Source organism: Ogataea parapolymorpha, chromosome II (assembly GCF_000187245.1).
Source record: "Ogataea parapolymorpha DL-1 chromosome II, whole genome shotgun sequence".
NCBI classification, from domain to species: Eukaryota; Fungi; Ascomycota; class Pichiomycetes; order Pichiales; family Pichiaceae; genus Ogataea; species Ogataea parapolymorpha.
Genome location: NC_027865.1, coordinates 122,339 through 136,017, shown reverse-complemented (window position 1 = coordinate 136,017; position 13,679 = coordinate 122,339). Strand labels below are relative to the sequence as shown.

The 13,679-nt window shown below is 50.6% G+C and overlaps 6 protein-coding genes across 6 annotated transcripts; 4 read left to right on the top strand and 2 right to left on the bottom strand.

Annotated features, from left to right (window-relative positions):
* Positions 1-422: 422 nt before the first annotated feature.
* On the top strand, positions 423-2,555 carry HPODL_04602 (Dihydroxyacetone synthase; the record flags this gene model as incomplete). Its single annotated transcript, XM_014080939.1, has 1 exon — positions 423-2,555. The coding sequence occupies one exon, from the start codon at positions 423-425 to the stop codon at positions 2,553-2,555; it is 2,133 nt and encodes a 710-aa protein (XP_013936414.1).
* Positions 2,556-3,079: 524 nt separating this feature from the next.
* Positions 3,080-5,134, top strand: HPODL_04601 (uncharacterized protein; the record flags this gene model as incomplete). The annotated part of the gene is made up of 1 exon (XM_014080938.1): positions 3,080-5,134. One exon carries the CDS (start codon positions 3,080-3,082, stop codon positions 5,132-5,134), a length of 2,055 nt encoding a protein of 684 aa, XP_013936413.1.
* Positions 5,135-5,223: 89 nt separating this feature from the next.
* HPODL_04600 (uncharacterized protein) lies at positions 5,224-7,941 on the top strand (the record flags this gene model as incomplete). Its single annotated transcript, XM_014080937.1, has 1 exon — positions 5,224-7,941. One exon carries the CDS (start codon positions 5,224-5,226, stop codon positions 7,939-7,941), a length of 2,718 nt encoding a protein of 905 aa, XP_013936412.1.
* Position 7,942: 1 nt separating this feature from the next.
* Positions 7,943-10,255, bottom strand: HPODL_04599 (Zinc finger transcriptional activator of the Zn2Cys6 family; the record flags this gene model as incomplete). The annotated part of the gene is made up of 1 exon (XM_014080936.1): positions 7,943-10,255. The coding sequence occupies one exon, from the start codon at positions 10,253-10,255 to the stop codon at positions 7,943-7,945; it is 2,313 nt and encodes a 770-aa protein (XP_013936411.1).
* Positions 10,256-10,406: 151 nt separating this feature from the next.
* Positions 10,407-10,850, bottom strand: HPODL_04598 (Ubiquitin-conjugating enzyme E2 4; the record flags this gene model as incomplete). The annotated part of the gene is made up of 1 exon (XM_014080935.1): positions 10,407-10,850. The coding sequence occupies one exon, from the start codon at positions 10,848-10,850 to the stop codon at positions 10,407-10,409; it is 444 nt and encodes a 147-aa protein (XP_013936410.1).
* Positions 10,851-11,154: 304 nt separating this feature from the next.
* On the top strand, positions 11,155-13,626 carry HPODL_04597 (Basic helix-loop-helix (bHLH) protein; the record flags this gene model as incomplete). The annotated part of the gene is made up of 1 exon (XM_014080934.1): positions 11,155-13,626. The coding sequence occupies one exon, from the start codon at positions 11,155-11,157 to the stop codon at positions 13,624-13,626; it is 2,472 nt and encodes an 823-aa protein (XP_013936409.1).
* Positions 13,627-13,679: the final 53 nt, after the last annotated feature.

The following is a 13,679-nucleotide window of genomic DNA, read 5'->3' as shown; positions in this document are numbered from 1 at the left end:
AGCAGAGGGTCGTTTCGGGGATTTAAATATTTTCGGCTATGTAGCAGACATGTTTCGACGCCGGCGTCGCGTCGATCGAAAAATATTACCCCAGGAACAAGCACTTGTTGGGGTTAGCCACCACCCTGCGCAACCCATTTTGCCGGATCTACACAGGGCCAATGAAATCTGGGCGGAATCTGGAACCGCTGAAACGGACCACACTGGCGCAAGTTAGCTCAACACTATTTTTTTTTTCTAGTGAAATAGCCTATCGTCGTCTCGCTCCCCTCATACCTGTAAAGGGGTGCAATTTAGCCTCGTTCCAGCCATTAACGGGCCACTAAGCAACACGTCGGCTACCATGGGGTGCTATAGCACCAGACTGCCTATAAATAGGCCCCTATCCGTCTGCTACACAGTCATCTCTGTCTTTTCTTCCCATGAGTATGAGAATCCCTAAAGCAGCGTCGGTTAACGACGAACAACACCAGAGAATCATCAAGTACGGCCGTGCTCTTGTCCTGGACATTGTCGAGCAGTACGGCGGCGGCCACCCAGGCTCGGCCATGGGCGCCATGGCTATCGGAATTGCTCTGTGGAAGTACACCCTGAAATATGCTCCCAACGACCCTAACTACTTCAACAGAGACCGGTTTGTCCTGTCGAACGGTCACGTGTGTCTGTTCCAGTACATCTTCCAGCACCTGTACGGTCTCAAGTCAATGACCATGGCGCAGTTGAAGTCCTACCACTCGAACGACTTCCACTCGTTGTGTCCGGGTCACCCAGAAATCGAGCACGACGCCGTCGAGGTCACCACGGGCCCGCTCGGCCAGGGTATCTCAAACTCTGTTGGTCTGGCCATCGCCACCAAAAATCTGGCTGCCACGTACAACAAGCCGGGCTTTGACATCATCACCAACAAGGTGTACTGCATGGTTGGAGATGCGTGCTTGCAAGAGGGCCCTGCTCTCGAGTCGATCTCGTTGGCCGGCCACATGGGACTGGACAATCTGATTGTGCTCTACGACAACAACCAGGTCTGCTGTGACGGTAGTGTTGACATTGCCAACACGGAGGACATCAGTGCCAAGTTCAAGGCCTGCAACTGGAACGTGATCGAGGTTGAGAACGCTTCCGAGGACGTGGCTACCATTGTCAAGGCCTTGGAGTACGCGCAAGCCGAGAAGCACAGACCAACACTTATCAACTGCAGAACGGTGATTGGATCGGGTGCTGCGTTCGAGAACCACTGTGCTGCGCACGGTAGCGCTCTGGGCGAGGACGGCGTGCGCGAGCTCAAAATCAAGTACGGTATGAACCCAGCCCAGAAGTTCTACATTCCACAGGACGTGTACGACTTCTTCAAGGAGAAGCCGGCCGAGGGCGACAAGCTGGTGGCCGAATGGAAGAGCCTCGTGGCCAAGTACGTCAAGGAATATCCTGAGGAGGGCCAGGAGTTTTTGGCGCGGGTGAGAGGCGAGCTGCCAAAGAACTGGAAGTCGTTCCTGCCGCAGCAGGAATTCACGGGCGACGCTCCTACCAGGGCCGCTGCCAGAGAGCTGGTCAGAGCACTGGGGCAGAACTGCAAGTCGGTGCTTGCTGGTTGCGCAGACCTGTCGGTGTCTGTCAATTTGCAATGGCCGGGGGTGAAATATTTCATGGACCCCACGTTGTCCACGCAATGTGGCCTGAGCGGTGACTACTCTGGAAGATACATTGAGTACGGAATCAGAGAGCACGCCATGTGTGCTATTGCCAATGGCCTTGCTGCCTACAACAAGGGCACGTTCCTGCCAATCACGTCGACGTTCTTCATGTTCTACCTGTACGCTGCCCCAGCCATCAGAATGGCCGGCCTGCAAGAGCTCAAGGCCATCCACATCGGCACCCACGACTCGATCAACGAGGGTGAGAATGGCCCTACTCACCAGCCGGTTGAGACGCCAGCATTGTTCCGGGCCATGCCAAACATTTACTACATGAGACCTGTGGACTCTGCAGAAGTGTTTGGACTGTTCCAAAAAGCCGTCGAGCTGCCATTCAGCTCGATCCTGTCGCTATCGAGAAACGAGGTGCTGCAATACCCAGGCCAGTCGAGCGCAGAGAAGGCGCAACGCGGCGGCTATATTCTGGAGGATGCGGAGAACGCCGAGGTGCAGATTATTGGAGTTGGTGCAGAGATGGAGTTTGCTTACAAGGCTGCCAAGATTTTAGGCAGAAAGTTCAGGACCAGGGTTCTCTCCATCCCATGCACACGGCTGTTTGACGAGCAGTCGATCGGCTATAGACGCTCGGTTCTGAGAAAGGACGGCAGACAGGTGCCAACGGTGGTGGTGGACGGCCATGTTGCGTTCGGCTGGGAGAGATACGCTACGGCGTCCTACTGCATGAACACGTACGGCAAGTCTCTGCCTCCAGAAGTGATCTACGAGTACTTTGGATACAACCCGGCCACGATTGCCAAGAAGGTCGAATCGTACGTCCGGGCGTGCCAGAGAGACCCTCTGCTGCTCCACGACTTCTTGGACCTGAAGGAAAAGCCTAAGCACGATAAAGTAAATAAGCTCTGATTAAGTAAGATGAATAAGTTCTTTGTCTGTGAATGCCACCCCACAATAACCCCACAAATAAAACTTTCATACTTGCGTCAGAAAATGTCGAGCCGCACGGGACTGTTTGGCGGCGTGCCTTTGTCCCCCACACGGAAATTTCGCACGGAACAGAAACCATTGGACCAGGGGTTGCCGCCGATACCAAATAGAATGCATCGGATCCAGTTTTTTGGTGCGTTCCGTACAGCGGGGAATTGTTAGGCAACAATCGCTCCAAGAACCATACTGTGCAGCAACGCAATCCCACGCACGCGCCCCTCTCCATCTCCTCCTCGACAGCGATCTGTTTCTTAGTGGCCTAAGCGTGAGCCTCCCCTCCCTGACCAACAATAAGGCAACAATAGATCAACAAAAACTTCGGCCCCCACAGTATTTTGATGTGCCATGGGCCGGTCGAGGATCAGTATGCAGTCTGGGTTCAAAAGAAGAGTGACCACTCTGATATATAAAAGCAGCTGATCTGCTGGGGTTTTGCTCCAAAAATGTCCATTTCCAGAGACGACGACCACCCAAGACCCAAGCGCGCAAGGTCTGGCAAGCCTAAGAAAGAGACCCCTCCGGCCAAACGGAGGGTCCGGACAGGGTGTTTGACGTGTCGCAGGAAACACAAAAAGTGCGACGAAAATCGCCCCAAGTGCGACTTTTGCACCGCAAAGGGGCTCGAATGTGTCTGGCCGGAAGAGGTCAAGAAGAACGTTTTTGTCAACAACTCGTTCAAAGACTTTTGTTTCAGCCAGAGCAAGCATCGCGACAGGTTCCGCAAGCCCACCGACTTCGACCTGCCCAGCTCCCTGGCCCCACTGGACTACCACCTCGGCCCGGACGATCCGCGCACACGCAAAAAGGCCTACTCGCTCGACGTCGCCGACCACTATCTCAGCGCATTTGATGGCTATTCGCGCAAAAACGAGTATCTCGACGCACCTCTCACGACAGCATACCCTCTGCTCGAGACGTCCGAGTCGCCGCTGTCAGGTCTTTTTAACGCTCCGCAGGAGCTGCCAAGCCAGCTGACCAGAACTCCGAGCTTTGGGGCCAGCTCGCTCAGCTACTTCGACACGCTGCAAAGCTATAGCATGAACCCGTCGCTGTCATCGGGTTCAAACGATAAAACCTCCACCGCATCCTCCGTCTCGTCCGACATGTCTCTTGCCAAGAAGGACGCCGACTTCGAGCACCGTTACTCCTTTGCAGAGCCGCAGAAAAAGAGCAGATACGGCCTCGACTACTACGACCTGCCAAACACGCTCAACGACCTCATGTGTCTCTTCATCGCTACCAAGGACAGCACGTCCGGTAGCAAACTGCCCAACAACGAGACCATTTTCGAGATCTTCACTGACAAGTCCACAATGGAGGCTCCTTCCATCGACGACCATGAGATGATGCTGTTGATGGAAACGTACATCGATCAAATTGCTCATTTCCTTAACAAGTCCGACGAGACCCAATGTAACATTTTTATGACCAAAATCCCAGAGCTCGCACACAAGTTCCCCTCTCTAAAGTACGCTATCCTGGCACTTGCCTCCAGACACTTGGAGAAAGTCAGACCCGATTATTCGGGCGAAAAAACGTTACAATACTATACCTATTCCTTGCAACAGCTCAGCATGTGTCTGAACTCCGACAAAAACACCCTCGAGGTGGTGGCCACGTGTGTCTTGCTGTGCTATTTTGAGATTCTGAGCACCAACCCGGACTCCTGGCACTCGAGACTCGAAAACTGCGGCTCCATGCTCAAAGTCTGTCACATCAACGCACGCTCAGAAACAGAGTTGGAAAAAGCTCTATTTTGGAGCTTTGCCGCGCTAGACATCGGCTGTTGCGCCGTTGGAGACAGAAAGACCGTTGTTCGTGCCGAGGACTGGTTTGGCATCGACGCTCCTTCGTGTCCGACCGATACTGGCACTGCGTTGCAATCCATGTTGTACCTGTCATGCCAGATCTTCCAGCTGGTCAGCTCAAACGATGCCCAGTCTGAATTCGACAGCTGCTGGAAGTCGCTCTGGAAGCAGCTGGGCGACTGGGAACGCACCCGATCGAGCAACATGCGCGGCTTCTGTTTTAAAAGAGACAACTCGTTCCCAGAGACTCTTTTCAGCAGTTCCACGGCCCTTTGTGCCAACCAACTGTTCCACACATGCTGTATTCTGATGCTCCAGACAAAGCCGCGGCTCGTCAAGCTATGTGAGCCAGAGAAGCAAGAAAGGACTCCCGATACATTATTCCAAAGTGCCATCAAAACGGAGCAAGGCGAGTCGGTCTCGACCAGCAGTCTGATGTCGCGGTCTCAGATCTGGCACGCCAAGCAGATCATCGGCATCAACGTGTGCAACATGAAGAACGCTTCGTCGCGGAGTCTCGGGTGCCAGATCTTGTCGCTCCAAGCGATCTGGATCGCCGGAAAGCTGATCTCGTCGGCTCACGAGCATTCGATTATTCTGCAACTGTTGCGGAAACTGGAGTCGTGGTCGAGCATGTCGATGGACTGGAGAGAAAAACAACTGACTGAGTTCTGGAAACGCGAGTGCTGAGCGATTCACTCTTTTTTATGTCTGTAACGAATAACGATAAGAAATTAAATAATTTAACAAAAGTGGAAATTTGTCGTTTTTATTCCACCATGAAACCTCCCCCAAACTACACAGGGGCGCTTTTGCAGGATAATAGAGACCATAAAAAGTTCCCTATCAAGCTCACGCCGGAGCAGAAGGGTCTCTTGAAGTCTGTGACGCCGCCGGTGTTGTATTATGACCATAAACGCACTCTCCACAAGGATACACAGCGTCTGCTAGCGAGTTTCATAGTGTTACTCGAATTGACGACAAATACGCCAAACACGGTGTGCACGCTTTTCCGCTACTATAGATACTGGCAATTGTCGTGCCAAGGGCGCCTGGTCACCACACGTGGCCAGTATAGATTCCACGCCCGTAACCAACAAAAGGAGATAAAATTGGTGGGAATGGACAATTGGAAAAATGTCATGTGCTACATGGACTCCCTACTCATATCCATGTTTTATTCTAGCGACAGCTTTGATTTCCTTCTGGATTGCTACGTCGACAAAAGCCTGTCTCCCGAGCTGCAGCAACAAGTCAAAGATTTCAAAGTCATGCTTCGATTTATTGTGAATTTAATTAGAGGAGGCGAATATATTCCCCATCCTCTGATGAAACAGCTTTGTTTCTCATTGAGCAGTCTCGGCTGCGAGATGGTACTGAGCCAGAACCAGCAGGATGCTTTGCAGCTGTTTGAATTTCTTGCAGAGTCGCTGTCTCTCCCGCTGCTCACCATAAAATTGGACATCATCCATTCCGGACAACTCAACGTGAACGACGACATGAGACTCATCGAAGAGCGTGCATTACTGATTTCTGTCCCCGAAGACACCAATGCGGACCCGGAAAACAATGAGGAGGGCGCCTCGATCTCCCTGGAGGAGTGTCTCAACTCGTATTTTAATAATAGCATCACTGTGCGCAGACACTTGGAGCGGCGGCGCACGCTGGATAGAGACGACCAGATAGACGAGAAAACAAGAAATGAAATCACGCATGACTTGCAATACTACGAAAAGCTCGGAATTGTCACCTCCAACGAAGAACCGCTGCAACGTTCTTCGTCTCAGGAATCTGCGACTTCCTCCGCCGATTTGAGTACTGCGCTCAGCAACTCGACTGTCACCGGCACAGAGTCGACCAGTGACCGCACAGTTGCGGTCTCCTCATTCCTGAGACTGTCGGAAAGGATGGAGGCATCCAGAACAAGGTCCTCGACAATCGCCTCAGTTCTGAACAACGTCATGATTTCAAATCCAACTAGACTAACACGCAGAGCGTCGTCGGTCTCCAACAACGAAGTGACATTGCCTGCCTGGATGTTCTTGCAACTACTGCCTTACTATACCAGCCCCAAGGTGAAACTCCGCTTACGGAGCTCGGAAAGGTCGTTTAGGGGAATGACGAGAAGCGTAACTGGGGAGTCATCTATATCCTCTGAGGATGACACCGAATTGACCGATTTTGAGGACCGGTTCCAGAAGAAACGCCCAATTATCCCTATCTGTCTGAAGAAATATGGCTGGGATGAAAATGGACAGTCGCACAAAATTAACCGCAAGGTGGTGATTCCCGAGGTAATTAAGCATCCGTACTTTATTGCCGAGGACAGCACAAAACCAGGATACGTCGATTTTAGACGAAACACAGACAATAAGGCGCCTTCCGGGTCGTTCATGCTGGTTCTGGAAAGCTGCATTTGCCACCGGGGTAAAACTGTGAATTCTGGACACTATGTCTCGTTGGTCCGCAAACAGCCATACAATCCGAAAGATTCGATACCCTCAGATGAAAAGAACTGGATTCTATTCAACGACGTGCTTGACAAGGAGGAGAAAGCCAAGGAAGTGACGTTCCAGGAAGCCATGGACCAAGAAGATCCTTATATTCTGTTCTACAAAATAGTGGAGCTACATGAGGATTTTGATTCTGATTACTATGGCACTGCCACCAGTGGCGACGAAAGCACCATCAGGCCTCCACGGGGCGCCAGAGACAAATTTTGGAACTCCGACAGTGAATCTAGCATGCCAAATAGCTCACTCCTGGCTGCCCGCAAAAGCTCGATAGTGTCCCAGATGTCACACCTTTCTCTCAAGTCTGCTGGGGCACCGCCGCCGATTACCATCGATCAGCCCACGAAAGAATCAGAACACTCGCCGGCTGCTACCATCCAGGTGCCACCACTTGCACCACCCCAGATGGCCTCGACCTCTTCGGTGTCCAGGTCCAGTTCGCGCGGGAAAAAGACGGATAATGAAGTGTTACCGACTGATCCAGCCTATCTGGACATTGGCACGCAATATTACTGGTACGATCTTAATTCTTCTGGAACTTACAAGATACCACGCGAATACTCTGAGCCGCCAGCTATTTGGACGCCGCACGAGGAAAATGGAGACGGCAACGAAGGCGGATTCATTGAAAAGATAAACTCGAGACTGCTAAATCTCAAGCGGGGCTCTGTGTCAGCCGGCGTGCAATTCCCCTCCAACCCTGCTAGCATGATATCCTCCACTGCATCATTTACTGCTGCTGATTCTACAGACACTGAAATGGATGATAAGGTTAATCCAAGTTTCGCTCCTCCTCGAAAAGAGCTATCAAAAGTCTCTTCACCGGTTCTCAAGCCCCGCGATGGTGTTTCCTCACCTGCAAACGGGACGGTGTCTCCACAAGTTTCAAAAATGTCGGCGGCCGTTTCGAATGGATCCAAGCCGCAGAACAGAGAAAAGAAGAAGAACGGATTAAAACGCTTTTTCAAGAAAATTGTCAACTAATCTATTTACCGAGCCCCGTTTTCAGGAACTCGTTTTCTATTTCCTTGGTGAACTGGTCCACAAAGTCCAGTCCAGGGTTGTTGTTGTCGGAGAACCAGTTGAAAAGAGTTTCCGAAGGATTCGTGAAATAGTCGTCAAAACTTTGCTGGTCAAGGTTATTTGGGTGCGGATACTCTTGGTTTTCTAGGTATGGGTTCTGAGGTTGTTCCTCGTTCTGGGCTTGGCTGTTAATTTCGTCTTCATAGTCGACAACTGTTCGGGTCTTGACTGCTTTGGTTTTGAATTGCGAGCACAGGTACATTAGAATGGTAGAGTATCGCGTGCAAAGATGAAGCTCGTCGGGAGCGGCGTCTCTCAAGCAAATAGCTGTTTTCTGCAGCAACAAAATGATTTCCTCAACAGGTATGACACTCAACCGTATAATCTCGCTCGTGGACTTGTCTGATTGCGAAAAGTCTGTCTTTCCGTCTGTCGTTAGTGTTAGATAGCACTTGACAATGAAGGCTACCGCCTTGATCACGCGAATCACCCATCTGACTGGCATGTATTTGAGCAGCCTCAGCTTGTTAACACGCTGCATCACTGCGAGCACTTCTTTGGCTGCCTTGTATGCGAGCTCCACGTATCTGGAATATTTGGCGAGCTCGTCCAATCGCAGATTGCGGCCCTTTTTCGAGCTGTTGGTGATGTTCATGGATGTGTCGTCGTTCAGAGCCAATGAGTAGACATACAACTTTGCGTAGTAGTAATCTAAAATGAGCGCCTCTTTTTCGACTTGATGGTGTACTTCTTTGTGTACTTTCGCGTCGGAAATACAATCCTCGTAGTTCTGGTGCAAATTATGTGCCGACGACGGTTTAAGTAGCTTGTGGTATTTTTTGTACCAGTTTTCCAGCAGCGGGGACAAAATGTCGAGCACAGCGAGGTTCTGGTGCTTATCGAGAACTCCCAGTTTCGGGTTGTTCACATATAGCGATTCGTAGCAAAGCGAGGTGAACTGCAGCAGTTCGATGGTGGCTTTCTGGTATGGCGTAAAATCGAAGCTAGGATCGTTGATGTCGACCTCTCCCAGCGTCTGTGAGAGCATTGACCGTTTGTTCAGATTAATTGCCGAATGTGTTTCGGAAATGTGCGTCGCGAGGAACGTCAACGGGTGCTCGTCCAGCAGGAAGCTGAGTCTTGTGGCTGTGCCGATAAGCATAAAGGACATGATCTCAGACCGTTTCATGGCACTCAGTCCTGTGTACTCTTCTTGGCCCTCATCCTCCGGCATATTAGCGTAGTCGCTCCAGCGGAAATGGATGGCTCGTGGGTTCCACTCGGTAAATAGCAGAAATGATAGCAGCGTGCCGATGCTTCTGCTACTCGACTCTCCCCAGACTGTCATGCTGATGAGTCGTTGGCAGTAGACCCACAACTGTTCATGAATCTCGATGTGTCGGTTCTGGGCTTCTAGCGGATGGTACCGTGACGAAATGGTTAGGATAGAACACAATAACATAGGGTAGCCAGGGAGCACCTGCGGGTCCTGCAACTCAGCAGGAATGTACGGGAAAAATGGGTGCATCGTGATAAAGAATAGTCTGATCAGTCGTGTGGCCTCTTCGCTTGTTAGCACCTTATCTGGGCCAATGTACTCGATGTCCTCGAGCCTGGACGTTGGCCTAGGCCGAATTTTCAATGTCGACCGCACCGGAGGCATGTGCAGCCGGCTCTGTTTCAGCAGCGGGTGCAGACTGGTGTCATGACCAAAGGCCTCTTTACGCGAGGACGAATCCGTGCCGCCTGCTGCCAGCGAGTCGGTGGACGCACTGGACGGGAGCTTGGCCGAGTCTGCAGTCTCTGAGAAAGAACGTCTCTCGCTGGACGGCGACTCTGACGACGGACGACTGGCCACCTTGTTTTCCAGGTTCTGGAGCCGTTCGTACGCATCAATCTTGTCCCTTTCGTCGGCCTTGGCGAAGTTGCCCGCGATATGGGCCAGAAACACCATTGTGGAATTGCTTGTATTTGCGCTCTCATCAACAGGAGTCTTGCTGGAAATGGCTTCTCCAGTGCCAATGGTGGCCAGCCGCGATGAGCTACGTGAACTAGCAGCATGGCTGGGCGGCCGCGAGTCCACAGGGGAAGCCTGGCGAATTCTGCCTGATCCACGGCGACGGCTCTCTGCAAAAACACACTCTTTGCGCTCACGCTTGCATCTGGCACAGGGTGGATCATGAGGAGCCTCCAGAGATCCCAAATCACACTTGACTTTGCGGGTGCGGCAATTCAAGCATGCCAGGTAGTTTCTCTTGAACTTGGGTTTATCCATTATAAAATGACTATCGACGCGACGAAAATTTAATGGGTTACGACATATATCACGGGCACTACAATGATACGCTGAAACTGCCCTCTACTTCACAGTACAATCAATGTCGGGCTGCTCGCTCGTCATATGCTTTATTACCTACTTACATCGCCTAGATGGCAAACTTCTTGGTCCACTCCTTGGCTGTGGCCTCGTATTTTGCACGGTCGGTCTTGTAGATGTGGGCGATCTCTGGCACCAAAGGATCATCCGGATTAGCGTCTGTGAGCAACGAGCAGATAGACAGCAACACCTTGGAGATTGTCAGCGCTGGAGACCACTGGTCTTTCAAAATGTCGAGACAGATGTTTCCGTTGGAATTAATATTTGGGTGGTAGATCTTCGTCTGGAAAGAGATCTTAGGAGGCTTGAATGGGTAGTCTGTAGGGAAGTGGATCGAAAGGAAGAACACTCCGCCGGCATACGGCGAGTCTGGCGGACCCATGATCGACGCTTGCCAGTGGTACAGATCGTCACCCACAGGGCCTGCGGAGCACGACGAAGGTGGATCTCTGCCGAGATCACTGAGTTCCTTATTGATTCTCTTCAACGACATGTATGATTATGGGTTCTAAAATTTAGAATAAAAGAAATTTACTCTTACGAGCAACAAAACAAATACACCAGGATGAGCACCGGCTCTCGCCACACAAAAAAAAACTAGTGCCCGCGAGCGTGCGCCAGCGCTCCGGATTTTTCACCACGGAGGTCGCAGTATTTTTACCCCGTCGGTGGCGGAAGCTTCGAGAATTCCACAGGCCAATAAAAGAAAACAGGCTGCCAAAATTGAACCTCTTACCCGGCCCGGTCCTATCTGCAACCGAACCGATTAAGATATCTGTCGATATTAGGTAAGCACAATGGTACAGATTTTGTTGCCTGGAATAGTTGCCAACATTATGAGTTTGGGCTATAACTTTGACGATACAGAAGCGTTTCTGTCGTCGCTGAACACTGATCGGCCTGAGTCTGATAGGTCGAACCCGTCGAACCTGCTGGATTTTGAGAATTCTTCAGGTCTGGACGAGTACACGAAAACCGATATCAAAATTGAGGATGAGATTGATGACTGGATAGATTATGGTGCCCTCCAACAGAAATATGTGCCGCAGACGGCCGAGGACACTCCGGATTCTAATAACGAGTCTGTGCCTATGGTATCGCCGCCGGATTCGTTTACCTCCATGTCCGAAACGTCCTCCGTTAACGCCAAAAGGGCGACTACAAACTCAAAGGTCACCAAGTTGAAGAAAGAGCGGCACTCGCACAATGTGGTGGAGAAAAAATATCGGATGAATATCAATAACAAGATTCTTGAGCTCCGTGACGCAGTGCCGTCGCTTCGGGTCGCATCCGGAGACAAACGAATAGCAGCTACAGACCTGGACGGACTTACACCCGCGTTGAAGCTGAACAAGGCGAACATTCTCGCGAAAGCTACCGAATACATCCGCCACCTGGAGTCTAAAAATGCGTATTTAATGAACGAGATCCACATGCTGCGCTCTAGTCTTGATAACCAGATGGCAAACAATTATACCCAACAAACACAATACTTCAGTCCGGAACTGCAACAACAGCCTCAGCAAAATCAATACGGGAGCCAAAACCAAACTTATGTGATGAATTCATCTCCTGTTCCCGTGGCTTCCAAACTTCTTATGGGAGGGATGACAGCCATGGTTGGAACACAGCTGTTTGAGGGCTTCAGCGACGACAGCTTCAAAGGACTGTTTTTGGTGCCGTTGCATCGGATTTTCCCTCTTGTTGACTCTCCTCAGGCATCTGTGGTGTTCAATTATCTGCGGACGTTACTTTTCTTTGGTGGACTCTTCTTGCTGTTGCAACCCGTATACCAATTTTTCGCAGCTCCTAAGGAAAAGGCGCCGACTCCAATACGAACGGCATTTGACGTTAGTCTCGGGGAGCTGGCACTAGACACGCTGAAAATGCTGGGAATCAAGCTCAGAATTCTGAAGCTTGATCTAACGGAAGAATTGAATGGCATCAACTCGTTGAATCTGTACTTTGAAAAGTGGCTCGTCAACACGCTCTCGAATCAGGAAACAATGTCCTACAGCACTATTTGGAGGCCGTTTTTCAAGTATTATATTCGGTCGCTTGCTATCGATGGCCGCATCATTGAGGTAGTCAAATCTAATTCCAGTATCCAGTTCCACTTCAACAGGTTAATTGTTGCAAAGATGGTGATGATGAAAGTGGGAGAGCCCCTGAGCAGTTTTCTAGGGCTTCAGCGAATGCTCGACAGTTTGATGCTAGGAATGGTGAAAGATTTGAAACAAATCAAAGACTCGGCCAAGTATTCTGACGAGACTGCTCGCATTCTCAAATTCGTGAGTAACGATATCGCATTCTTGGATAGCGAAGAATTATTTGAAAAGCTGATCGATGTGCTGAAGTGGAGAGAGACCAACAACAACGGCTCTTACATTGAGGAGTTTCTCAGGAATTCTGAGGACTCTGATCTCTCCTTAATCAATCTGATTTGTGCCATTCGCTCCTCCCAGATTTTGAACGAGCTCATGAAAGAATACCTTTCGCAACTAGCTGAATCTACAAGCGAGTCCGAGGAGTCAGGCGAAACGCAAATGGATGCAGATACAATTTATGAAAAAATCAATTCAGACAGCCTAGTGATACCGCCAGCCTGCGTCAAGCTTCAAAGATTAAGAATTGTACTGAACAGCTTGCTGAAGCCAACAGCCGAGAACGCCCGAAAAACTCTTGAGGCGGCAATCGGCGCCGTGAAGGATGTGGTCGAATTCAGCGAGGCGATTGAGCAGATCGAGCCCGTGCAACAAGACGAGTCTGGCGTTGAAGATCCGACCATCTCAAAAATTCTTCAGTTCGCACACCAGCCTCTGCGCCCTCCAAAACTTGCTAACGACGAAACAAGGCTTACACTCACTTGTGTGTTGATGCTGCACTTCTTTGAAGTTGGCCAGGTGGGCCAGGCGTGCCGTTTAGTGCGCTACTTGAGCCTTTCGCAGTCGACAGAGACAGTTTCATTGCTCACGTTAATCAGCGTTTTGCGAGCCGTAAGCGTCTTGGGTGACCATCTGGATACGCTTGATGGGGATCTCCACAGCAGGCAGACTGTGGGCTCGCTGGTTGCGTTCTTGCGGTTGCACGTTGGCTCGACCACAAAACCGTCCTTGGTTTCAAAATCTATGACGGATAACTCCCATCATCAGCTAGTGGACGATGCCATCGATTACGATGTGCGAGACTTAGATTATGAACTAAAGAGTAGCGTCAGTCACAAGCTAGTATGCCTGGGCAGACAACTTCTTGGTGACAGCGAGCTGTGATCTGGACGCAAATATTACACTACATAATCCATTACGTAAACAAACCATCACCG